We start from the raw sequence: 27,335 nt of genomic DNA on the forward strand, positions 1-27,335 counted from the left end.
GGTGATGTGAATGTCTTGCTAAGGCTGACAAGGGATTAAATAAACGTGAAGAGGGCATCTGAGGCATAGAAAAGCTTGGAAACTGAATGCTTTGGGGATGGTGAACAGCCTGCTCAAAGACACACAGAAAAGTTAAGCATCTAGGCAGCAAGATAATGTTTCTCCCAGACAGATACACGAGTTTTCTAATACGGCCTTATTTGGGAGGGGGGGCGGGACAAAAATGCGTCTTATACTGCACACACTTCTTTATTTTTACCCTTTGTTCAGGTTTTCTGCCCCTGAGCAAATCAACAATGCTTTGTTTCAAAGATAATGCTTTAATCTCCTTTAATGCGGTTAAAACGTTTGGGAGCATTTGATATCGGAAGTCCAGCTGAAGGCTTTTTTGACTTCAGTGATGTGGCAATGCCTCTAACTTACCACTTCTAAACTGGTTTCTGGCAAGGCAGCACAGGCCCGGAGGTAGTGCTGCTTGCAAAACAGACACTGGCCCCAAGTCACAGGTACATCTGTGGCAGTATGCGTCCATCTGGGTTGTTGCAGCTTGGGCTTTAGGCTGTTCTGCGCTTCAGTCAAATCATCCCTTGAGCCAGCTCATCACCCAGTTGCACAAGTGCCAGCTCAAGAGAAGTCTCCTAGTAGCTGGTGAGAGAATGGGGAAATGCAACATCAGTGGCTTAAACCAAGTTAAATCTCTGCAGCTAGTACACAGCTAGTACCTGTGGCCTCTCATGTGGTCTTTGTGGCTGTGAGCCTAGACGCTCACACAAGATGGAGCACACTCCATGCAGATGTAGGCATGGTCTGCAACTGTGCACCTGGATAAATCCATCTGGAGGTAGGCACCGCACCGATGATGAGACTGCAGCCTACTGTGAGCTCGCCTGAGGAGGACTCGTGTTGCTGAGGAATGGTTCATTCTGTTACTGCTAGTCCTTAAGAAATGTGTTTGTTGCTTTGTACACATGAACAGAGCAAAACAAACTGATGGTACTTGCAGTTTATATTTGTTAGGCTGTTGCAAGCCTGTATTACAACTATATTCTAAATGCAAGCAACACATAGGAGTAGTAGTTGGCTGTTTTACTCTCTAAAGGAGTATGAAAGTTGACAACAGCAGCAGATCTGCAGGTACGAAGGAACTGTAATGTGGGTGGAGAAGGGACCACTAGTTCAACTGCCCTGGATTCCAAAATGTTTTTATTTTTGTGTACGTGTAGGTTATTGCTTGTTAAAATGCTTTCTTCTCATAATTATATTTATAAATGGGTATTGTCCTCAAGCTTTTCTAAGATCTTTCATGCCATCCCATTGCATGTGAGTATTAAATATTTTTCATGCGTTACACACTACAAGATTGGAGATGGCAGGCTGGGAAAAACAATGCAAAGTTTCAGTTTTATCTTTTTACTTCTTGTGTTGTGTTATAACATGCACAAGTTTCTATGAGGAAGCCACCAGGCTGTTCAGCCTCCCATACAAGCACAGATACGGACAGCATTGCAGCTAACTTTCCATCTGCAGTGTTACTCAGTCGGATTCAGTTCTGAGCTGCCAGGTGTGTTGGAGTGCATGCTGATGCAGGTAGATAACAGTGTGTGTCAGGGGTCAGCAGTCAGACTTGCTTTATAAAAACGCATTGCCTAACCTCTCAGGTGGGAGTTGGCCAAATGACTCGCACAGAGTCGGTTCATCTTACTCTTTTCATGAGTTACTGTGTGCAGCTCTTGAAAACTGAATGTTTTTGGGAACCAAAAGGTTCATATTTATTATTTTAATTGTAAAATACTACACTCATAATAGCACCAAAAAAAAGTGGCATAAAAGGCACACTAGACATGATCATTTAAAGAATACAGGTCCTTTTGGCAGTATGGTACACAGTCAAAAATTAACACTTCAAGTACTGAATATACTGAATTGATCAAATTTGAGTTGTAATGCGCCTACCTGAACTCTTTTGCGTTTTGTAAAACGAAATTAATGTTGTAGCTACTAGGGTGGTTTACTTTCTCTGCTTTATGTGGCAGATAATTGGTATTGGCAAAAAGGGGTTAAAATACTATGCGCACTTTCTGCAGTACTATAAAATATTCCAAAGTGATTCTGTAAAATAGTGCACTTTCTAATTGAGCACTGATCGTTTTCTTTGAGATGAACATGTATTGCATTTCATGCTCATATGTTCTTTCTTTTTTTTTCTACAAGTGGGAGAATGCTTATAAAGATTGTAAATAGGGCAAGTGGTTTTGCTTGAAAGTCAGCGCATCATCATGTTACACTGGGCAACTTTTGCTCCATTTGGGGAGCAGTAATGGGTGAGACACTTCCAAATGGTGCACCACCCCCGTGCTCGGGGCGTTCCAGGGCATGCAGCAGCAAGTTTGTCCCGACAGCACTGACCTCTCCTCACTCATTATTCTTACAAAAACCAGTTTGTTCATATTCAAGTTCATTTGTTCATATGACACATCAAGTGTTTCAGACTTTGCAAAAGGTGTATTTGAAATTGCTTGCATACATGATGTCACCAAACTTTCATGGCACGTTTTAAGCACCATAAAGTTTACCTTTATAATCAGTATGTGCTTCGAGGGGGTATGGGGATGGGGGTGTTAGGTAGGAATTTCAGTTATTTATTTATATACGCTAATTTTACACTTACTGGAATTCGAAAATAAATCAATTGAAGACCTACATTAAGTTTAAAAGAAATAAAAGATATACTTTAATTTTCTTTGTTGCAGAGCATCAGTGCACAATAATCATAGAATCATAGGAATCACAGAATGGCTCGGGTTGGAAGGGACCTCATAGATCACCTAGTTCCAACCACTCTACCATGGGCAGGGATGCCACCCACTAGATCAGGTTGCCCAGGGCCTCGTCTGGTCTTGAACACCTCCAGGGATGAGGCATCCACAATCTGTGCCAGTGCCTCACCACCCTCCGAGTGAAGAATGTCCTCCTAACCTCCAATCTAAATCTCCCCTCTTTTAGTTTAAAACCATTCCCCCTTCTCCTGTCGTTATCTGATTGAGTAAGAGGTGCTCTCCATCTTTTTTATAAGTCCCCTTTAAGTATTGAAAGGTTGCAGTGAGGTCACCCCAGAGCCTTCTCTTCTTCAGGATGAACAACCCCAGCTCTCAGCCTTTTTTCATAGGAGAGGTCAGTCCAGCCCCTTGGTCAGGATTAAACATATCCAATACGATTTAGCTAGGTAATGAATAATTTCAAATCATGATGTCCTAGTTGATCATTGTAGAGCTGTTGAAAGAAAATATGAGGCACATATAGTAATGTTGCATTTATCATAACACTTCAGAAAAGATGATGATAAATTACATCAGTAGTATTTAGCTAGGAACTACTTATGTTAGGTAAAACAACCAGTTATCAGGTCCCCTCATGGTTGCTGATGTTAAACATTTCGGAGGGAGTAACTGTCTCTGTTGCAGAATGAAGGAATGTCCTTTTATTAGAAGTTGGTCCGTGTCATGATTGTTTTAGATTTCACGTTCTTATTCAGTATATTATCAATCCTTTTATCTACTTGTAAGGTTTCTATTCTCTTTATTACAATAATTTCATATAAAGGTATGGTTTTTATTTTAATACTCTTCAGACTGTAATGATATTTTGTGATTCTGATTTCAGAACGTAAGAATGGATTGTGTTAGTCTTGTTTGTTCTCTTGTAGGTTAAAAAAAATATTGAATGTCTCTTCCTCTGTCAGTATCATTTAATTATACTCTGAAATGTCCTTACTTTAGAATTGTCTCAGGAAATGAACTCATTTTTCTTATCTTCCATTTCAGCTATTTTCCTTGTAGAAAGAATAACAAGACCAGAACCATTAGTTTGTGTAACAACATTAACAATTTTTTCTATATTTTTCATGTTTTCTTCAAAACCTACATTCTAGTTACTTTTTTATTGTACCCACATCCACTGATGTCTCCTGCTTGTACGTTTTCTTACTTGCTACACAAGATTTTAGGTTTTCAGGTCTTCAGGCTGTCCTGAGAATGTAAATATAACAAAAATCATGTTCATAGGCACTTTCATTAGTGGTTAAGTTGGACATAAAACCTCTGTCGTATATGAGCTGGTCCAAATATTCCCATCTTTGCCTGTAACCATTACATTTCTTGTCATAATGCTTCCCATTCAGTCATCCAGGTGAATTATTCTCAGGTGTTTAATAAACTAATCTCACTTCCAGATTTCAGTAGTGTATGCAAAGGTTCTTAAACACTGCTGCTAGAAGAAATTCTGGGACTACTCTACAAATATTTTTTGACATTAAAAATAAGTGTTCGGGTTTTTTTTTGGGTTCGGTTTTTTTTTTGTTTGTTTTTTTTTGGCAATTTTCTAATCCTACAGGTGGTTTTTTTCTTTTAGTTTTGTTGTTTTTTGAATTTATCATGGCTAGTCAGTTATCTAAATGAGTTTGTCATAGGCTTTGCAAGAAATTTTTAAAGATGTAAGTAAATAGATAGGCTTGTTGCTTTTCTTTCTTTTCTGTTCTGTTTTTAGCCAAACAGTTGAAGTAGATTAAAGATGTAGGCTTGTCTTTTCCAAAAGTTGTCTTGGCTTGCTGCTGTCATGGAAGCTCAAGTGTTTTTAATTGATTTCAAGTAACTAATTGAAAACTCAAATATTTAATATGTTCAGTATCACCTTCTGCACCTTCTAAAGGTAGCACCAGAAAAATAATCGTTTACAATGAGGGACTGATGTGTTTTACTGGTAGCAACTGAAACACCTCCTTAAGTTCTTTGAGAATTCTTTCCTCTAGGAGTCTATATTTAGTTTTAGCACTACATTTTTAACAGTTGGTCCCTAGTGAGGAATCACTTGGAGTGGTTTGGAGATTTTTCCATCAACCTCTGAGGATGATTGTTTCTAAGTATTCACTTGGATCTTCTGTGGTGTTCTCTGTTTCCTTTATATGTATGCTTTTAGTTCATTGTGAATGAATATGGATTCTCTATTGTTTTTTATCTGATAACCAGAGCAAATAAGGAACTCTTTCTCTTTTTTCTCATGGTGCTTTGCTTAGATACTCTGTTTACCCAAGCAAACAACAAAAAAAGTAGAAAGAGATAACAGATTTATGTGTTAAAAGTTTTTAAAATTTATTTTACATTCTTTTACTTTTTACTCAACTTGTAAATAATGTTGCATTATACTTAGGAGCAGAGGTAACAGCAGCCTACATCTCCCTACTTTCACTCTTGTACAGGTTCTTTTGTGCCAAGTATTGGCACACAATATCCAAGTATTCCATGCCCAGGAATTTTGGAAGTCATCGCATTCTCTAGCTGTTCTTTCTGAAGTGTAGAGTCTTCCGCAGCATTTCTAGGTCATCAAAAGCCATTAAAATTTTGGACAATGCAATATATTAGATATTTTATAAGTTGTAGTTTACCAAATGACTTCAGGAAGCATTATAGAGTTCCCTACTCTAATGTCTAGGACCTGAAGAGTCACTATATTACCAGTCAATCCATCATTTAATAAGTCTTTTTAAGATGCTTAGCTTAGCGAGTGTGTGAGCACAAAGCAAGTAACTTGAGATACAGAAGGCATCACTTCAGGCCTGGAATGCTGAATACTATGTCTTTCCTTTGGCACTTCAGCAGTGGCACTCAGGCAGCATCAGCTGCTCATTTAAAAGTGCAGAGTATGCTATCACTTGTCTTGAATCCACAGAAATTTAAGAAGGTTGATTTTTGCATGTCTACACTGAAAATAAATGAAAATTGTGAAGTTTCTTGTTACACCTCTGGTGTTCATATTTTGGTTTGTTTTCTGTGTATGCAGACTGTCAGCATTTCTGAAGTTCTGTCAAAGCTTTTGAATGCCAGTAGAACTGAGCAATTTTGCTTTTTATGCATTTTGATTGCTGGTTTTCAAATATTAAAAAAGAAATGCAGTTTACTGGTGAGGTGCTCTGCTGATAAATTGAAGAGTGAGCTGCATATGTGAATATTTACATTTTTATCCAGTAATTGACTGGGCTTTGAAGTAGGATTGTTAGTTTTCTTGTGAACACTCATCTACCACAGACTGAGACACAGTAAGTGACTGTCTGCCAGCTGAGTCGTGGGAACTGCTCGTGCAAGTGCTTGTGCACACTGACCTGAGCTCTGGTGGGCAGTGGTGATGAGTCAGTAGGACGTATTACCAGTCAGCCACTGAAAACTTTTTACAGCTGAAGCACTGGAAGGGCGCTGTGTGTCGCGGTAGTTACTACAGTGTGTTGTTCACCTAAAGCAGTACTTGAAGGACAGTCAAACGTGAGATCTCTGCATTTTGAATGAGTGGTGCCCAGCACAGGCAGTGCCCCGCTGTGGGGCGGCCGTGCCATGCTCCCGCAGCCCCGCCGTTCCCCTGCCTGCCCCAGCAGCTGCAGGGCTGGCCGGGCCGTGTCACCCCTCTGCAGCGGGATTCAGCCTGGAACAGCGTCCTGTGATAGGTGGCCAAATCTGGGTGTAGCGCCCAAGGGGCAGCTTCCCAAATTCCTACCCAGAGCTCTAGTGCTTGCCTTTATCAGCTGAAGACCTCTCCCGGCGAGTCATAGGACCGCTTGCTCTTCTTGCACTTTGGTAGCAGAGCTGTTCGGTTCTTTGTGGGACGTACGATGCCTATAGTACTCTGTACGGTGGCTGGCAGAGCGTGTGCAGGAGTTAGGCGTACTGTGGACAGCAAGAAGATGCCTATCAGAAAAGCTGAGGACTGGAAATTATTTTGAAAATTTATCTTTAGTTATAATATTTGTGAAAACTTATGCTAAGTTGTGTCATCAAAAATATAGAATCACATTATACTGATTTTGATGGTTGCTAGTTACTAGTAATGTGTGTTACAGTCTATGGATTTTAATATATGCCCCCCTTTTTATTTTTCAAATCTGCCTCTGCCAAGAATTTACAGTTATCTACATCTTTAAGCCTTCATACTGCTTATAACTGTGAATGTATTCTTGATGTAGATACTTAAAATGGAAGATAAAAAACAGGTAAAACAACACATTCTGTCTTAACAGATGCTTAAATTTGGACTGGTAGCTCTGGCTAAGCAACAAGCACACATTCCTGTGAATAAACCATCCCCCCCCAAAAAAAGTATAATGCTTAACAAAAATTAGAAATCTACAACTTTCTTAAAGTTTTGTATTTCATTTGTACCATTTTCATCCCATGGATGGGTACTGTAAGAGATGTGGCTGGACCAGCCAGTTCTGCCTTTAAAGTGTGGCCAAGTTGTTAAACTGCCACAGCTGTTTGAGATGAATGTTCATCACCTTATCTAACTTTGAAATCCAAAGCTGGAAAGTGTTTCTCTGAGAGTTATTGCTTGAAGAATGTAAAATGGTGGTGGTGATACTTTGTATGTTTTGTTTCACAATGACTTCATATGAAACCTTTTCCCTTTATGGGATTTTTTTTCCAGACTAGCAGCTAGTTCAGTTTTGTGTCTACGACATAATAAGCTTTGAAATAAAACTGTAAGGTGTCAAAGAAATGATCTGAAATTAAGAAAGGGGTTAAAAAGAAATGCACGTACATAGGAAATAGCAGTAAGAACGACACCAACAAAGCAAAGGATCCTAAAAATGAATCATGGAATCATAGACTGGTTTGGGTTGGAAGGGATCTTAACTATCATGGGTGGGGACATCTTCCACTAGACCAGGTTGCCCAAAGCTGCATCCAGCATGGCCTTGAACACTTCTAGGGGGATTGGGCATCCACAACTTCTCTGGGCAACCTCGCTTACCCTCAGAGTAAAGAATTTCTTCCTAATGTCTAACCTAAATCTATCCTCCTTAGTTTAAAACCATTATCCCTTGTCCTATTGCTACATGCCTTGATAAAGAGTTTCTCCCCAGCTTTCCTCTAGGTGCCATTTAGGTACTGGAAGGTCTGTAAGGCTTGCTGCTGTAAGGTCTCCCTGGAACCCTTTCTTCTCCAGGCTGAACAACCCCACCTTTCTCCTCCCAGGAGGGGTGCTCCACCCCTCTTAGCTTTGTGGCCCTCCTCTGGACCCGCTCTAACATGTCCTTCTTGTGCTGGGGGCCCCAGAGCTGAACGCAGCACTGCAAACAGGGTCACACGAGGGCAGAGCAGAGGGGGACAATCACCTCCCTCGATCTGCTGCCTGTGCTGCTTTTGATGCAGCCCAGGATATGGCTGGCTTTCTGGGCTGCAAGCGCACATTGCTGCCTCATGTCGAGCTTCACGTCAACCAACACCCCCAAGCCCTTCTCAGGGCTGCTCTCAATCCATTCTCCTCCCAGCCTGGACTTGTGCTTGGGACTGCCCCAGCCCAATGCAGGACCTTGCACTTGGCCTTGTTGAAAGTCGTGAGGTTTGCACAGGCCCATCTCTCAAGCCTGTCCAGGTCCCTCTGGATGGCATCCCTTCCCTACAGTGTTTTGACTGCACCACACAGCTTCATGTCATCCACAGACTTGCTGAGGGTGCACTCAATCTCTCTGTCCCTGTCACCAATAAAGATGTTAAGTAATACTGGTATCAGTGCCGACCCCTAAGGAACACCAGGGGTTGGAATATATTGATTTCAGGAAAATTTGTATGCATCTTCCGTCTTCAGTAATACAAGTGTCATCTTTATCTAAACTTAAGATATCTGTGCTTCTCTACTCTTCCTTGAGGGTAGAGAAGCCTTGCAGAGAGGTCCCGACTCTACGTTGGATACTCTTCAAGTCTTTCCAGGTCTCTCTTGTACTGGAGTCCCAGAACTGGCCACAGTACTCCAGGTGCAGCCTCACCAGGGCTGAGTAAAGAGATGCTGTGAGATGAGCCAGGAGAACCTCAATCTGGAGTTCTTCCTCTGTAACTTTACACACCAAGTTTCAGCCTAGTAAACTATCCTGCTTTATGTGCTTTGTAAAGAGAGAACAAGCGTAGCATCCCAAAACACTCTAATATTGGCCATTCTCTCCCACAGTCTATGATACATAGTAAAAATTTTGATACTACCTAGCTCTGAAGCTGGCTATCAGATGCTTGAAGCTTGAATTTGAATTCTTCATTTCTTTAAATTTCAGTTTAGTTTGTGCTCGTATGCATGCTTAACACTTCTATACGCAACTATGTTGTCTCTCAAAAAAGTTGCTTGATGATTATGTTTACTATTTTACAAAATAAATATCTAGTATTGTTGATGTTGCTGTGCTAAAATATTTTTTGTAATTGGTAGCTGTGGTAGAAAGGCAAAATAAATAATACTAATTCAGTAATAGATGCATCTTATCCAACATCACAGTTGCATGCTGATATATAGACAAAATCTGATGGAGTTGCCCATATTTTCTTCTGAATAGATTTGTGTTTGGAAAATACTAGCTTATAATCATTGCAAAATGATTTAGTACTCTAAGTTTGATAATTGATATGTAGAGCAAGGAAAGAGTGTTTTTAACTTTGAAAAAATGTAATATATGGATGAATTTTCTGTCTGCAAAGATAGTCATGCATTAGTACTGTATCAACATGTGAAAGAATGTCATGTAGCAGAAACAAAATGGTTAAGATAGTTCTGTGTAAAATAACGATTTGAAAAAGACAATCATGTAAAATAGTTGTTTCTTAAGGCATCTGTTTAACCTTGATAATGGAAATACCTGTTTGCGCTTAGAGGTCGACAGGTTTTGGTATGTCAAATGTGTTCACTTCTTATCATATACAAAGGATCAAAATTCCCTCTGGAAAACTGGGAAGTGAAACAATAGTAATATCTGCAGGTTCCATTTCTGTTCAGTTATTCAAATTGCATTACACGGAAATTCAAAATGCTCTAGAGTTGTAATTCCCAAACTTTTTTGCTAGACCCTACCATGAGCCGTGAATGTTCCTGTTTTTGAAGTTGTTCGCTTACTGCTAATCATATGCACGTGACTGTGAAATTCTACTTTATACTATTTTATTTATATCATCACACCTTAAATAAGAAGTGCATACCGTAAGACATGCTCTTACCTGTCCTGTTGCAGAGAGGTCACGCTCACTGATAATTTACAATACAGTAAGTTACAGGGAATTTCCCATGATAAATACAAAGTAAAAATCAATAGCCAAAGGTTAAATTGTCAGGTATAAAGAGCTACAGAGTATTATTTACAGGGCCTATTGAAACTTTGTCTGCTGTTTTTTGTGGTTTTTTTTGTACAATTTTATATGCTTTGGTTTAAAAAATATATAAAAATAAAGAAGAAATTCAAACTAGATACGTGGTTCTTTTTTGTGATAACTTTTTTTCTTTCTGCAGCTCTACTGAGAAGTCATTTCCTTGGAGATCACCAGGTATTATCTTTTATGTGTACATTTTGCTTTAAACTCGCAAACCTGTATTTTCTTGGCATTTATCGCTTGTTTTGATGCGAACTGAACATTAGCAGCAGCACTATGTATCTTTTCCAAATATCTTTTCTAAAGTAATATTAATATACTTCCTCACATGCAGACTTATGTGTTCCTCTGTTACTGTAAAAGGTTATTTTGCCTTAAATACAGATAGTTGCAGGTATTTTCCTTACATCTTTTTGTGCCTTTTGAATTTTTGTGTGATTTTGTGAACAACAAAAGCCTTGTATATTTACAATTAATTAAAAATTAATTTTGAGTCTTCCTCTTGGCAGGTGAGGATCATGGAAAAAATACTGTTCATTTTAAACTTGAAGACTTTTTTCCTTTTTACAGATATTATGTAACTGAGAGATGCTCCAATAAAAAATACGCTCAAAAAAAACTCTGCTTCTCTTTTTATATCTCAGGATATCCTGAACTTTCTTTCCAAAATAAGAAAAATTAGTCTTGTAGTACTTCTACATCTACTCTTGAGTGTATTAGATGAAAGTGGATAGGACTGTATCTTTCAAGTGGCATTCAACTCTATAAGCCAGAAGGATCAATTAGAACAATCCGATGTGATCTTGACAGATCAGAGCATTTAACCAGTGAGGTTTCTTGCATCAGTTAAAATATTTAATGATTGAAGAGTCAATCACTGAACAGTTGGTATTCTCTTCAGAGTGATGAAGTGTATATGCAGAAGTCCACACCATACAGCAGAACTAGAAATAGGACCTCAACTCCTTCAACTACTTTGCACTAGATTGTGGTTTTTTAATTCAATCGTATAACTTTTGAAAGAATGCCATGTTAATCAAAACGAGTTGAATGTAATAAAAATGCAGTTAAGAATTTTAGGTAGCTTGTTAAAAGTTTATCAGCTAAGCTCTGCACAGTGTTAATATATCTTTCTGTAAGTATGTATGCAGTTTTAAGAACTATCCAATATTTTGCCTTACAAAGAATAACACATCATAATGATCTGCTTGTTCACTGAAATGTATTTATAATTATGATAATTATGACTACTTTAGATAAATCCATCTCTCACATTATCTCCTTTCCTTTACCCCGTATGTTTTTTGGTTTTATTTAGAGATTAAACTCTTAAACCCCATGTAATTGTATTTGCATGGTTTCAATTGCTGTTACGTTATCATCTCTGTTGATGTGAGGCAGTTGTATTAGCTTTTTTTCCTTTCTTTTAAGCTTGTTTTTTCATGTAATTGAGAAATTACTATTTCTTTATTAATTTTTCTTTCATTCTGAAAATTGTTTTTGTGTCCTTTTTCTTATATTATTTCCCTCGGTTCTCTAATGTTCCAGTTCACAACTGGTAAAGATATCTTCTAACAGATCTCAGTCTACGTTACTGATTTTTCTAAGCCAATTACATTCCATTTCTTTATTTCCTCCACAGTTTTTCCTGTAGCTTATTCTTAATCTATTGTTTTTTCTCCTTGACTTTCTATTAATTTGTCTTTTTTTTTCTTTCATCTATCCAGTTCTCATTTTTATCTTATCCTTTATCTCCTCCCATTTCTATGTTTCTTTTCCTTTAAAATCTCCTGCACACACCCCTGCTATGAAGTCACTTAACATTTGGCACAATGGCAGTACTTGAGAGAGAAAAGGTCCACGAAGTCTAGGAATGCAGTTATTTTAGAACAGGATTCATAGTCAAACTATCATAAGTTACGAATATACTTATATCGAATTTCAGTTTAAATAGTGTGTGCATTAATACTAATTGAGATGTATATTACATCTGTGTGTATTTAAAGTAAGGCTTTTCTAGAGTAATTGCTCAGAAGTGGACATGTTAGAAGTATTTTTTTTATTTTAATGTAAAGTGATACACATTTCATTTAATGTTCACATTTATGTTGTGATTATAGGATGATGGTTCTACTTACATTTCTTTAACAAAGCTCAAAAGTGAATGTGTGACTAGATGATGCTTTACCAACTGTGATCTTAAAAATACTGAAGTTAAAGATGAACGAAAACACTTTTTTAAAATCACCAGGGTATTTTCCTGACTTGGAGACAGCAGTTGTCAAAAGACGTCAGTGGGTGTTGTGATGTGACCTTAGCTTGAAAGTGCATCAATAGAAGTATACAGAATTTTTAACAGAAATATAACATGATGTTGTTTCGCAGATGCTTATAAATAGAATATTAGATCAGCAGCCATTTATAAAAAGGCTATTATTTTATTCGGGGCATTCTCCTCATGATTTATAGTAGCAGAGAGAGAGAAAAACAAGTCATTTTATTGTGCTTTCTTGCTTTTGTTAGAGAGCCTAAACAATCTTTATTTTTTTAGCACTATGAAAGCATTTGCTTGGTGGCAAATGTATGATGGAAGTGAGATTTCAGTTTAGATCTCTGTCTTAGAAACATCTGTGTGGCATTGAACAATTGAACTTTATTCTTCCTATGTGTTTCTCCCCACATTGGTTATTTGTCGGTTTGAAATTGATTTTATATTATGTAATAGCCAGTAAGCAAAATAACAGTCTTGTGTTACTTAAATGACAAAGACTGAAGATTAAAATATTGAAGTTGAAGATAATTATAAAGTAATTTAAATTACTTCCAGTCCCTGCAAGTCTTTCAGTCTAAAGAACATGTAATACCCACTGATGTCCATCACGATCTGTTACCGAGTTACTGTAACAAGAGCTGTGAAGAGTTATTTCAGTGTTGGTTCTCCATATCATTTCTAGGGACACTTTTGATGAAATTAATGAACTGTAATAACACTTCTTATTAAATCGTAATTAAATTTGGTCATAATACTCCTATTGCAGTTAATTGATTTAGTGTCAAATTAAACTAGATGGTTTTGACCTAAGAATGTGCTAGTCCCAATTAAGTATGCTGGCTGCCTGTATTTGTAAGATGCATTGATTTTATTTTATTTTTTAAATCTGATATTTGAACAGTGTTCAAGCATTCTTCATAATACCAACTAACAAGTAACATTTTTAGTATGGAAGTTCAATTACTGCACAAATATTGAGACACCAGCATTTTGTGTACGGCTATTATTACCAGCTATTGGTAAAAATCAGAGTATTTCTTTTTTGGCTTCTTAGGTAGGAATACTCTGTCTATATTTTGGAATTCCATTTTGAAGCATACTGTATAACAGTCGTAATAAAGAATTTCTAATAGCTTATCTGTGTTTTTTTGTTTGTTTGTTTGTTTTCCATGAGTGCAACTAGATTTTATATCAGGTAGAGAGTTTTCATTAGCGATTTTATAGAATTTTTCAGCCCACTTTCCCATTTTCCTCCTCTATCACTAGCATCAAGTCTGCACACTCCTGGTTTTGTAACATGCTGTTATATTCATTTTCAAAGAGCACTTAGCAGGATTCACTGTCTGCAGCTCACAACTTTTGGCATGAAACATTTGCAGAAGTTTTTACTAGACCATTGCTTCTTTGCATATTATTTTTGGTTTCTCATCTAGTTGCATTCATGTATTACTTCAGTAAGAATTTATGTATTTGGTGTTCCAGATGTAATCCATATTTCCTACTGCATCTCCTCTTCATCAGTGTAAGTGTATCATGACAGTTGAATAACAATTGAATATTTCTGTCAATATAACTTTGATTCAGTTTGCTCTTTGGTGTCCTCATCTTTGCCCTTATATTTGTACTGGGTCTGTATTTGTACAGCCACGTTATTGCAGACTGTACAACTTTTTCCTTTCTTCATAATACTGTTGTGATGTCTCCTTTGCTTTCTCTTACGAGAAAGCTTTCCTTTGCTATCTGTAAATTTCAGCTAATATTCTTAGAACTGATGTTAGCATAAGAGTGGATAAAAAAGTAAGCATTCGGATAGTAACACATGAAATAAAGAATTCATAACATTTGCAGCAACTTCTTTTGCTGATACAAAAATAAGGATGGAATTCAACTCAAACTTTTAATTAACAAAGTTCTCAAGATAATAGGTGACAATTGACAAATATTCTCTGTTCCATAATGTTTCTACTCTGCAAAGTATATTTACTAGGTAGCCAATTACATATTAATTAAAATAAGTTGGAAAGCACATCTAAACACTGAGAATTGTAGAGCTATATCAAAACATCATGAAATAAGATTCTCAGACATGAATATGAAAGTTCTTTTAGTTTGGTAGATGGGACCTACAGTCTACCAGTAGACTGTATTTGCATTGGAAGTAACTTCTTTGGTAGTGTGTGTGAGAATTATTGAGTTTGCAGGAGAATTGCATATGAAGTAGTGCGTTTATCATCCTAATTTATTCTTTCAGATCCTCCGACCACCAGTGTAAACAAACCCCCAGTGTCAGAGAGCATTCATACCAATGCCTATCACGTTACGACAGAGCCAGTACAAGGGAACCTTTACTCACCGGAACAGACATCTCTCCATGAAAGTGAGGGTCTGTTGTATGCATTTTAAATATTAGAATATATTTCTATATTGACTGTATTAAAATGTAATATAGTTATGAATGCAACAAATAGCAATGTTCTGTACTATTTTATTTTCCTACTGTTATGCAGTACTTTTATTCTTATGTTGGCTTCATATCTACAGGGTCTGTAGGTAACTCGAGAAGTTCAACACAAATGAATTCTTATTCTGACAGTGGTTACCAGGAAGTAAGCAGTTTCCATAACAGCCAAAACTTGAACAAATCAGAAAACAGACAACAGCATTCCCTTATCGGAACCACTAATAACCATTTGGTGAGAAGCTCACGAGCTGAAGGACAGACTTCAGTCCAGGTACACTCGAAATACTACGCCTTATTTTTGTCTATTTTGCCTGTGTATATAACACAGTTTTAAAGACAATAAATGTATAGCTGGACCTACCCTTTTTTGCCTTAACACCTTCACTGATTAGAAAGTGGAAATGGCTTACAGCTGAAGTTAAAAAAAAAACTTCTGAAGACTTCAGAGTGCAGAGTATACTGCTGATGTATAGTATCAGCAAAGCATCACTCATAATTGTTTCAGTTGTGGTGCTTGTGAAAATCTTATAAATTTTGCAAATATGCAAACATGGTGTTTAAAGAAAGATGGTATTTGTGTTCCTGTACCTTGTACTGTTTCTAGCCTTTTTCCCCCTCCTTTTTCATTAATCAGAATGATATTAAGACAGTTATTGAATAAGCTTTGTTAGCTTATGCTAAAATTTAATACTGTTTCTGAATTTTCAAAGTAGTAACTCTTTTATTAGAATGGTGAGGAAAGAAAGCATTAGTACATATTAACATAGAAAGACAAATAGAAATGAGGAATTTCTTTTGTATATGAAGAAATTCTGTCTAGAAAAAAAAGTTATGTGCAGGGGAACTTGAAGGAATGACTTTAAGGATAAAAGCAATTCTTCAGCTGCTTGTATATATTGTTAAATTGTGTATATTTCTTGTTGAATTCCCTGTCTTACAGGAGAAAATTATCTACTATGCGATAAAACTGATCAATGTTTTGGTTTTGTTTTCAACAGCCTTCAGTAAATATTGCTACCAACCGAGCCATGAGACGAGTCAGTTCAGTCCCATCCAGAGCACAGTCTCCCTCTTATGTGGTCAGCACAGGTGTTTCCCCTTCAAGGGGGTCGCTGCGAACATCTCTGGGTAGTGGGTATGGTTCTCCATCAGTTGCTGAGCAAAAATCCCTTACTTCTCATGCATATTCATCCACTACTCTGCCAGTACAGCGGGCAGCATCCCCATATGCTGCACAGAGACCTGCTTCCCCAGTAGCAGTGCGACGGATTGGTTCTATGACATCTAGACAGACGGCAAATCCCAATGGCGGGACTTCTCAATACCAAACATCAGTGAGAGTTGGTTCTCCTCTTGCACTCGCTGATGTACAAACCAGAGTCGCTTCTCCGTCACAAACCCAGCTGGGATCTTCTTCCCCAAAGCGTTCTGGCATGACTGCAGTTCCACAGCATTTGGGAACAACACTGCAAAGAACGATTCATGACATTGAACAATTTGGACAGCAGTATGATATATATGAGAGAATGGTCCCTCCACGTCCAGATAGCCTTACAGGTTAGTAAAAAGGTAAAGACATAGTTTAAAACTTGTTACAAACCTAAAACTGTAGAAAGCCAGTAATGTGGTAGTAGTTCTAAGGATGAAATGTTGTAGCAGTAGAACATAATTGTGGTGGATTGTGTAAATACTAATGTCAAACACTATGTATCAATACCATAAGTTCACAGTGAATATCACCTTTCTCTCCAATTACTAGATTGCTAGCCATGCATTAAATTAAATTGTATGTATTAAGATTTACGTGGCTAAGTGAAATTCTGAGTCTTCCAAACAGGAGCATTTCAGTATTTTTGAAGATAAAGTATATTTACATGTATGTGCAGATTATACACAGTAAAAGATACTAGGCTGAGACTAGTTTTATGTCTATGAGTTTGTTAAAATAGGTAACTTAATACCATTGAATTTTAGTCTTTTTACCTAATAATTCTAAGTTATCTCAAAGTACGTTAACTTTGAGGGTAACAATATAGGGTAACCATTGTAATATTGTCTTAAAATGAAGTCCTAAAAGGTAGAATATATTCATCTGAGAGGCAGTTCTTAATCAGATGCAGTTACTACATGTTTTAAGCTCTGTGTGTGTCGCTGTTTTTGTTCTGACCTTCACCTAAAGAAGCACAGACAAAGGTGATCTTGCGGTTACGACTGCATGTTCTCTTGAGCAGAGACTGCAATGTCTGTTTTTTCTTCTAAACTATTACGCTTCACGCAAACCCAAAATATTATTTTCCAGCAAAGGGAATAAAGTGTATTCTCCCCAGCTTTCATTTGCAAGGCTTAATAATCTACCAGTTTACTAAAGGGGAAAAAATCAGTTTGCCATGAAAGGCAATTTAGTAGTTAATATTGATTCAGTCCAGTGGACTGCATAATTTGTGATGTAACAGCAAACCTGTACTCTTAAAATATTTTTAAGGTATTTTACAAATGTCAGGGTTTGAGAATATCATTTTGTCTAAACAAGTGAACTGATACAGTTTAGGAAAAAAAAGTTACTGGGGTAAATCAGTGATTCAGAAACAGATGTTTTAAGTTTAATGTATCTTTAATATTAGGAAAGTAATTAGTAAGTGTGGTAGTCAAGCTTAGAGAGCATCTTATTTTGTAGCTATTTGCTACCGGAAAGTTGCAGTGGTATGACTTTAGTGTGCTGTATGTTACAAACCAAGTAAGCATCCCTTATTGTTACAAAAAAACTTTTTTTTCCTGGTGTAAATTACTTCTCATGTTTCTTTAGGGGAACAGTTTAAGACAACATCTGAAATCTTAAATTTATATTTGAACACTTTTCTGAGAGGAAATTGGGATCCAGGGGAAAGGTTATTACTGTTGCAGCCTTTAGTTTATCCAAAACTCTTCTCTGCTACATAAGCTGGAGGAGAGGATGGATCTAGCACTGAAAAAGCTGTAGCAGGAAGTCCGCTGCTGAGGAAATTAAGTTAAATGCAGCAGAAGTAAGACAAACAGAACTCAAGATGGACAGCTAAAAAACAAGATGGAAAAAAAAGAGAGTTTCATATAGTTGCTGCAGAACTGTGTGTATATGTACACATATACATAGATGATATATATCATGATCTATTTAAACTTTTATAAAAAAACATTTCTCCACCTGCTTAAATCTCTGCTGCCACTACCAAGAACACTTTTGTTCTTACTGCTATATATTATTTCATTTTCAAGATTATGACCCCACTTGTACCCACTTTCACAACTGGATTTCTGTCAGATTCACAATTTACCTTGTCAGTGCTAATTCTGTGAACTGCATGTGCTGACTTAGCTTTTACTCAGTATGTTTTAGACTTTTAACCGTAAATGCTACCAAAAAGAACGAGTTGGAAAACGTAAAGTTGTCATATTATGGAGAAAACTTTTTATCGAGGGAATGCAGCTTTGTTAGTGAACCTTTCAGTATGGATCATTTAACAATGGAAAAAAGTTTGAGGAAGAAATCTTTGTAACTGTAACTATTATACGCTTTTTCTTGGCTAAAATAAGAAAGATACAACCATTGCTGGTTTATTATTTTTAATGGTATGGGCCATGTACATATTTACCTCTTCTTGGTTTCAGGCCTGAGGAGTTCATATGCTAGTCAACACAGTCAACTAGGACAAGAATTACGATCAGCTATATCTCCTGATTTGCACATCACCCCTATATATGAAGGCAGAACTTACTACAGTCCTGTGTACCGTAGTCCAAATCATGGAACAATTGAGCTTCACCAGGGATCCCAGTCAGCATTATATCGGACAGGGTCAGGTAGGTAAAGGGCTTAGAAAGCTCTTCCATGGGCTGTGTACCAAAGTCGTGCTTGATTTCTTAGTGGAGCTTCTCTGGGACCTGTGGCATATAGGAGATACGTAGTTCCAATTGAAAATGAAAAAACTATATACTATAAATCAATAGAGATAGAAATTAAGTTTGAAGGACTTAAAATAACCAGTAGGAATTTAAAAGCTTTTGTGATGTTTTCAAGAAATACTTGGGGTACATATCAGTGTAAGGTCAGGTTCAAAATATTTTGTTAGATATCATGCACGCAGGTACATCCAAGCAAAGAGTATTTCATGACAAATTGTTTTTGATTCCTCTTGCATTCTCTATGCATCAGTTCTCTTACCAGTTGAGCTCATGCTTTGTTATTTAATTCATCAGTACAGCATGATAGCTTGCACACCTGAACTACCTACTGCATCTTTCGCAGTAAAAATACCGTTCTTGCCCTACTTCCTAGCAGAGGATCATGTTAAAATACTGCATTTGAAAACATAAGTGAAACTGAAATATTTCTATAACGTTTGGTAGAATTCCTACTGACATATTATGGAGTGTATAGGCATTAGATTAGTATTAGAACTGATTTTCTGTAAAGAGAAATCGTTGATTAATGATTTGTGTACTGGAGTAATTTCTAAAAATTCTGGAAATAATAGAGTGATTAAACTAAGCAGCTCTCTGGAAATATTTAGAGAAGTGGCGTGCATCACGTACAGCATTCATAGCCGGTTGAGGGAAGTGATTGTTTCGCTCATCTCTGCATTTTTGTGGCCTCACCTTGAGTGCTGTGTGCTGTTTTGGGTACCACAATGTAAGAAAGACATAAAACTATCAGAGAGCATCCAACAGAGGGCTATGAAGAAAATGAACAGCTTTTGCAATTATCCTACTTTCTCTTCTACAACCTACAGTAGAAAAATTAAGTTTGTCAGTCTGTGCCAATAAGGAAATATAACTAGAAACTTGAATTCTCTGTTTACTTGTCTACTAATATCGGTTACTTTGGAAGAACAGAAGCTACCACAACAGCTCTGTTAAGTCAGGAAGCTACATGTTCCTGTTTTTGAAACCATCATCTTAATACTTTGAAATCATCACTTACTAGCTTTTTTCAGGGAAAATGTACGTGTAGTTGGGAAAAGTAAGATATAATACAAACTATATAATTTTTTGTTTAATTGTTTTTCCTTTTTATTTTTAGTACTGTTGACAAGTTGAAGTTACTGTTGGTAATTAAATTTTATTATGTACCTTGAAAGCATTTTGCATCCTAATTTCTCCTTAATGGCACAAGATGCATTTCTTTCTTTGAGTACTCAGGCAAGCTGGGGCATAAGCCTGATTTCACCAAACCTTTATTTCTGCAACCAGCCTCTCTGTCTTCCCTGGGACGTTGAGTAATTATTCCCTTACATCTGGCGGCAGCTTTTAACACTGAGCACTGTACACCTTTTTTAGACTGATTTTTTTTGCTTAGACTTTTAAACACATATTGTCTCTTCTCTTCAACAGACATTTGTTACCTAGTTTGTTTTAATACTGATTTTATACTAGGAGTTGGAAATCTGCAAAGATCATCCAGTCAGCGTAGCACACTCACATACCAAAGAAATAATTATGCTCTGAACACAACAGCTACCTATGCGGAACCCTACAGGTCAATGCAGTATCGACTGTCAGAGTCCAGTTATAACAGGCTGCAGCATGCAACGCCCGCTGACGATGGGACCACACGATCTCCATCCATAGACAGCATTCAGAAAGACCCCAGGCAAGTCCATTTGTGCTTTCAAAATCATGTGTTTGCCATAATAAGATGTTTAATACATTCCTTAAGTAAATATGGCACCTTTGTTGTCCATATTTCAGTTTTACATTGTTTAAATGGCCATGACTTATTTAGATATAAAGATTTTGTTGAATAGCCAAAGTAATAAATCATTCTACTTTGTTACAGCAAGAAGAGTGACTTTTGTGCAGTTTTCTTCCATGTTTATTTTCATTTAAGAGTTCGTATAAAAAGTACTTACAAATTTGATGAGAATTGACTGCATTATTCCAAATATTTTCAGTAACTTTACAGAGCCACTTGTAATATTGTAATAAGCTTTCTTTTTGTGGGAATGGGAAAATGCCAGGTTGTGAAAATTAGAAAGTAAGTACCTAATTTATTTAAATGACTTTTCGAGAGCAGCCTGCTTACATTTCAAACTAATGTAAGTTTAAAAACGTTATATAAATGTACCGCTTTGCAAAGCAAATACACATTCATATTTTTTAATGTAGTTACTGGTTTGAAATTGTAAATGTATATACACAGCATGGGCATGTGACAAATGTAATATTATCATTACAATTCATTAGATACTCCATTCATTGAAATCTTGTGTTTTAACATGGGAATATCAAAACCTAGTCCATGCAAACCTGGAGGGATTTATGGTACTATGTTTGTCTTCAGTATGGGTAAGTGATTGCTAGAAATTCCAGTCTGTCCTCAGATTGCCAGTTCATTGAGGCAGTTACTATACCCTCCCTAGTCGTGAAAGTGCATTATGCATTCTGGTGGTTTAGAAACAACTGAACGCAGAACACCTCATACATGGACTACATGGGTACGGACTACAGTGATCTCTCAGAAGTCTTTCAGACAGAAACATTAGGACAACAGATCAACTTTGCAAAGAGATAGCTAATACCTATAGTCAGACTAGAATCTTGCACTGAAATCTTTTGTCTTCCTGGGTTACAGAAAGCTTATAACATAGTTCAGTTTTTTTCTAGTTTGGCCCTTTCCTTCAGTCTCCTTCAGTTTGAGGAAAGGCTGAGAGAGCTGGGGTTGTTCAGCCTGAAGAAGAGAAGGCTCTGGGGTGACTTCATTGCAACCTTTCAGTACTTAAAGGGGACTTATAAAAAAAAAAGATGGAGAGCGCTTCTTACTCAATCAGATAACGACAGGAGAAGGGGGAATGGTTTTAAAGTAAAAGAGGGGAGATTTAGATTGGAGGTTAGGAGGACATTCTTCACTCGGAGGGTGGTGAGGCACTGGCACAGATTGTGGATGCCTCATCCCTGGAGGTGTTCAAGACCAGACGAGGCCCTGGGCAACCTGATCTAGTGGGTGGCATCCCTGCCCATGGTAGAGTGGTTGGAACTAGGTGATCTATGAGGTCCCTTCCAACCCGAGCTATTCTATGATTCTATGATCTTACCTCTAAGTTACATCTGCTAGCTGCATGCTGCTGCATGCCAGACTTTTTCTGGCATGGCTTACAAAAAGTTACTCTAAAAGTGACTTTACAATAGAGATGGCTCCTATTCATAACAAGGAACTTTTAAGAAATTCTGACTCAGTTTTTACTGTTAATACACTTTATCTTTTGATTTCACAGTGGAATAGATGTACCTTACATTTTAATCTGTTTCAGTCTCTAATTTGCATGTCATACCATTGCAGAAGTTAAGTTACTGTGTTATATCCTGAGACCAGGCTTTGGAAAGCGTTGCTCTAGAATAGGAGTCAGAGAGCATTCAGAAAGCTACTGTTTTTTTGAGAAAGGCAGTTTTCCCCAAGGTCTTCCAGTCATTACTGAGAGGGAACAGGCTTCCTAGTGTTCGATGGTTGATGCCCCATGCCTGCCAGTGTTCAAGAGGCATTTAGATGATGCCTTCAGTAACGTGCTTTTATTTTTGCTAACCCTGAAGTGGTCAGGCAGATAGACTGGATGGTCTTTATAGGTCCCTTTCAACTGAATTATTCTATTCTGTCATTAGTAGGGAGAAATAAACCTGTAAGTTGTTGAGCAGTTCAAAGGAAACCCCTAACTGAACTTTTCTTTACTGGTGATTGAATTCTGGGGAGACCTAACACGCCAGGCTAACTTTAGCCTTTGAATAGCTATCTGAATACCCTTTTTGGAACATCAGTTATTTCATTTGCTTAGGTTTTTGAGAACAGGAAAAGTTAAATACTACTTTTTTTTTTTTTAACCTTCCTTTACAGAAAGAAAACGGCACAACAAACATTAATGGCTATTTTTCTAAATCTGAGAATTGGGCATGGATATGTTTAATGGCTTTTCAAGAATATGAGTACACAAACTAATGGTGGTTAAGGAAGGAGATTTGATGAAAATTGTTTGAGAATTTTTCAATTTTATTGTACCCGATGAATTTTTGACACTGCACAGCTTTCGTTCAAGTATAATTGGCTTGAGACTAGGAAGAACACTGAACATTCAGGGAAAAAATGCTGCATGGAAGAAATGCCCTTGAGCAGCATTGTTAAATGTGTATCTGTTGCACTACATATTGAAGTTCTGGGAGATTCATATAGGTTGCAGTGTTTGAGTTAGTATAATTTTGGTGTGTGTATTTGTGTTGTCAACAAACAAACTAATTGAAGAACATAGAATATAAAGTGTCCTTTTCCAATAAGAAGATTAAAAGTTGATCTGACATAGCTATTCCAATATACCTGTTTTTCTTCCTGTCCCCAATACTCCAGAACAAAAACAAATTGTAAAACACTTATGATGCTGTAGTAATTCCACTTAGTAAATAAGCATACATTTACAACAAATGTCTTCCCTTGAATGTGTTCACCTAATGAAGGGAGTTTGCTTGGCGAGACCCAGAACTGCCTGAAGTCATTCACATGCTTCAACACCAGTTCCCATCGGTTCAGGCGAATGCAGCCGCCTACCTTCAGCACCTGTGCTTCGGAGATAACAAAGTAAAAACAGAGGTACTGTACTGAGTGTGTTTCTGTTTCTGGGGAAACTATAAGCTAGAAGAGCAACTAAACCTCTCATCTCTGTTTTTGTCTTTTCATCATACCATGCTATTCTGGATTTTTTGTATTTCTGTTTATACTAGATGTATGTTTATATTGAAGTGCATAGATGTGTATAATTACACACACACCTTCCCTGTGTGTGATGGAAGTTATGTGAAATTATTTAACATTCAAGTTGTATAGTCTCGCAGAAGTGCATAGTACGTTTCTTGAAGCCTTGTGTACATGTAACCTGTTGATGACTGGAGATTGAAGAAGTCTTGAAGGCTTTCCACTGTTTTTGATCAAGACAATTTAAGGCATCACAGAGAATGAGTGAACTGTCAAGCAAAGAAAAGAAATCCGACCCTAGAAATATGCAGAGGATAGTATTTATGTTGATGTGGTGTGAAGGAAGGACACACCTGAGTGAAAATTCAGCTTATTGTTGAAATTTCCAGAAACGGTTTGCATTTCACGAGCTGCTTTTTTTGCAGAGCAGCTATGAGCTATTTATCTGAAGGAGTTTGCTTTTTCATTCGTATCATATGTGGGTGTTATCTGCTATTTTAATTATAAATACTATTTATGTTAATAGAACGTTGGTGCAACTTTTACAAGAAGCTAACTTAGCATTACTCACTGTTACTAAAGGGTAGATTAAAAGATGGTGGTTTTGATCTTCTGGTGAAGATCACAATGGTCAGCAGATGCAGGCAGATTTATAGGTAGTCTTGCTATTTTTAAGAGATAGGACTGCTTATTTCAGAATTCTTGGGTTATTATTTATCTGTGTATGTTCATCTATATGAGATCTTGTGTTTCTTCACTTTTTCTTTTCATTTTGCATTATGAAAAATCGATTTTGTTATGAAATTGAATTATGAAAAAATATGAAATGTCTGGCTTAATATTTCTTTTCAAAAGTGAACAAAACAAAAGCAATATGCCAAATTTTAAACATAGTGTGATGTTAACTTGTATATTATGTATGAAATAGTGTCTCAATTGTTTGTCCTCCTCAGCACTGGAAATATTTGAGACATCAGGTATTATAGATGTGTGGTACCATATATTCAAGCTCATATAACCTTATCCAAAGAAAACATTATTCTTCTGATTTAGAAAAGACAAGGTATTACGTTAGTCAGAGAGACAGCTGTAAATGTTGCCTGCCTTCCATTTAGCGTGTGGAATTTTGAAAAAGAAAATTTCCCTTTCTCAAATAGAGAGGGTTTATTTATTGTCACCGTTATTTCCTTTGAATTAATCAGCTGTTAGAAATTCTTAGAATTCTGTGACAGAATGATTCTATGATAGGACAATTGTCTGGCTATGATAGGACGGAAGAATATTTGTGTGCTTTTGGGAAAATGAGGCTTTTGTTAGCGTTTTCTGATGAGTTGGCTCTCAGTCTCTTAAGAAGCTGTATCCTGGGTTCGGATGGTGGATGGCATGTTTTAAAAGCACGATGGTATCTGAAGCAATAGGGAAGCTGCAGTTGACGAGGAGAATGTTCCCTTTCAAAGCAGAGGCCAGCAGGAGAGAGTATTTGCAGTAGGAAAGAATTATAATTTCTTTAATGCAAAGTTCAGTAAAGCCTTATTTGAAGACTGCATTAACTTTGTGTTTTGTTAATTATTTAAATTTATTACTTCATTGCTGTGGTAAAGACCAGACTAATTTGCTAGACCACTAAGAGTATTAAAAGCCTGGCAAAATGAATTAAAACGCTTGCATTGCTAAAACCTGAAGGTAAGCATTAAAATACTGTTTATCAGGGAAAAAAAAATTACCATTTAAATTAACTATGAAACTACATAGAACGAATAAATTATACTTCTATGTAATGCATATCTGTCTGAATTTGTTTTTTCCATAAATATATTCAGTACTGGTTTGTTAGTTCATGAATGTACCTTTTTTGTGAGTTCTGTTTTTGTTGTTTGTCTGGGTTTTTAATTTATAAATGGAAATGCCTGTTTAAACAAGCAACAGCTGCTACATTTCAAGATAGTTAAAGACTCAGTAAAATAAAAATCTTAAGAATGGTTTTCCAGCTACAGCTTTATTTTTGGATTATGTACATAAAAACTGTATCTCATCAAATTTTGAGTACAGATTGGAAAAATAATACAGCTATTGTGTCATTCATAACCTGTGTCTGTATTATGGACATGTAGTGTAAAGGTAATGTTTGATGTGCTGCTGTGTTGGCAAATGAGAAAAATTTAACTGAAAATTATAGTTAATTCTTACTTAAATTACTTAGTAACATAGAAATAGGAATTATTTGCCTTAAAAGGGAATGACACTGTAAAAATACTTTATAGTATATTGCATGTAGTCTGTATCAGATAAATAAACTGTAAGATAATGTTCATGGTACTGCAGACTTCCTACCTACAGAAGTCTTGCCAGATGAATAACTTCAAGCGTTAAGCCCACCGTATGCCCTTCAGTACAGGTTACAATAGCGGCTTGGCATGATTGATGAATGCCAAGGTTTGTATGTCTGGGTTTTTTAATGTGTGCAGTAGATAGACAGGTGTGTAAATACGTTTGCTTTTGAAAAATAGTCTTTTTTTGAACAGAGATCTAAAAAATTTACACGTTACCAGTCTTTCATTTTCTTTCTTTTATTCTACGTATGTGATTTGACAGGTAAAAACCACATACACTGTTGGATTTCAATTCAACTTGCATTTCAGTTGTTGGTTTGTTTGTTGTTTTGTTTTAAGCCTCTTCAATATGTTTGCTTTTAGGAGTGTAGATAAAGATATTAAGCATTTGATATCCAATGCCATTTTCTAAGAATGTAACAGAGAGAAGGTGCTATTTTTGATAGCATCAAATTAGCAAGATTTGACTAAATCTCTTTTCACTGAGAGTTACTTTATTTGCCTTGTGTTATGGCCAGTAAGATTGAACTTCTAAAGCCAAAAATCCTTGAAAGCTGGTACACGTTAATATATATCAAATGGCCTTGTGGCTTGCCAAACTAATTAGTATACAGGTTAGAACAGAAAATGAGCATTTTCATAGTACTTTTATGCTGATCTAGAGAATTCCCAGGACTGTTGTTTTACATCTCTTGTAATTGTTCAGCCCAGAACCACATCCTGGATTAGCAAAGTATTAGGCATGATGGCCTATTTCTTTTCTGCCTGTGACTTCCTTCTAAGGCAGCAGCAGTTTACCTGCTGCAGGTATGTGTTTTATTAAGAGATTGTGTGCCAACTTCATTAGGTGTATTCTGTGGATAGTATGGCATAAAAGCTACTGTGCTGTGCAAAAATAATACCAGGTTATAATAGATCAATCCAATAGCTCAGATAATTGCAAAATATCTCATATTTTTAGAACAGTTAAAATATTTTAGTAGCCCTTTGATGTTGATTTTTAAAATAATGTTAATCTTAAAAGTAGTGCTACTTAGCTATCTCTTTTAAAAAGGTTTTTAATTTAGTAAATGTTACAGAATTCTGGAATATTTCAATCTTTTTATCACTTCTGGAATTGATTTTGAACAAAGAAAAACACTACATAGAAATAAGATCTCAAAAGACTGTTAGAATTTATTTTTAAAATAAAGAATAAATACAACTAAGCTGTTTAAAGCAAACAATATAAATATTTCTGTTTGTTTTAAGAGTGTTTTTTCTACTGTAGTGTAGACTTTTACAAAGAACTTCAGGTATGCCCACAGGACTTCACATATGTTAATTTTAAACTGAATTTATTTATTGTGTGACTAAGTGTAAGAATTGGCATTTAAATCTTTGCAACTCTTCATGCTATCCCCTA

At 36.6% G+C, this 27,335-nt stretch overlaps 1 protein-coding gene across 14 annotated transcripts in view; it reads left to right on the plus strand.

Annotated features, from left to right (window-relative positions):
• The window catches only part of PKP4 (plakophilin 4), a 90,019-nt gene that overhangs the window by 38,146 nt on the left and 24,538 nt on the right, over positions 1 to 27,335 (plus strand). For 5 of the 14 annotated variants that reach the window (XM_040562567.1, XM_040562565.1, XM_040562564.1 and 2 more), the window contains exons 4-10: positions 10,306 to 10,340; positions 14,690 to 14,821; positions 14,980 to 15,170; positions 15,898 to 16,456; positions 18,542 to 18,733; positions 20,264 to 20,522; positions 23,366 to 23,498. In XM_040562567.1, the coding sequence (XP_040418501.1) occupies positions 10,306 to 10,340; positions 14,690 to 14,821; positions 14,980 to 15,170; positions 15,898 to 16,456; positions 18,542 to 18,733; positions 20,264 to 20,522; positions 23,366 to 23,498 (1,501 nt within the window). The remainder of the gene's footprint in view (positions 1 to 10,305; positions 10,341 to 14,689; positions 14,822 to 14,979; positions 15,171 to 15,897; positions 16,457 to 18,541; positions 18,734 to 20,263; positions 20,523 to 23,365; positions 23,499 to 27,335) is intronic. The other 9 variants (XM_040562569.1, XM_040562568.1, XM_040562577.1 and 6 more) reach the window with 5 other exon arrangements.

This window comes from Cygnus olor, chromosome 6 (genome assembly GCF_009769625.2).
Source record: "Cygnus olor isolate bCygOlo1 chromosome 6, bCygOlo1.pri.v2, whole genome shotgun sequence".
Lineage (NCBI taxonomy): Eukaryota > Metazoa > Chordata > Aves > Anseriformes > Anatidae > Cygnus > Cygnus olor.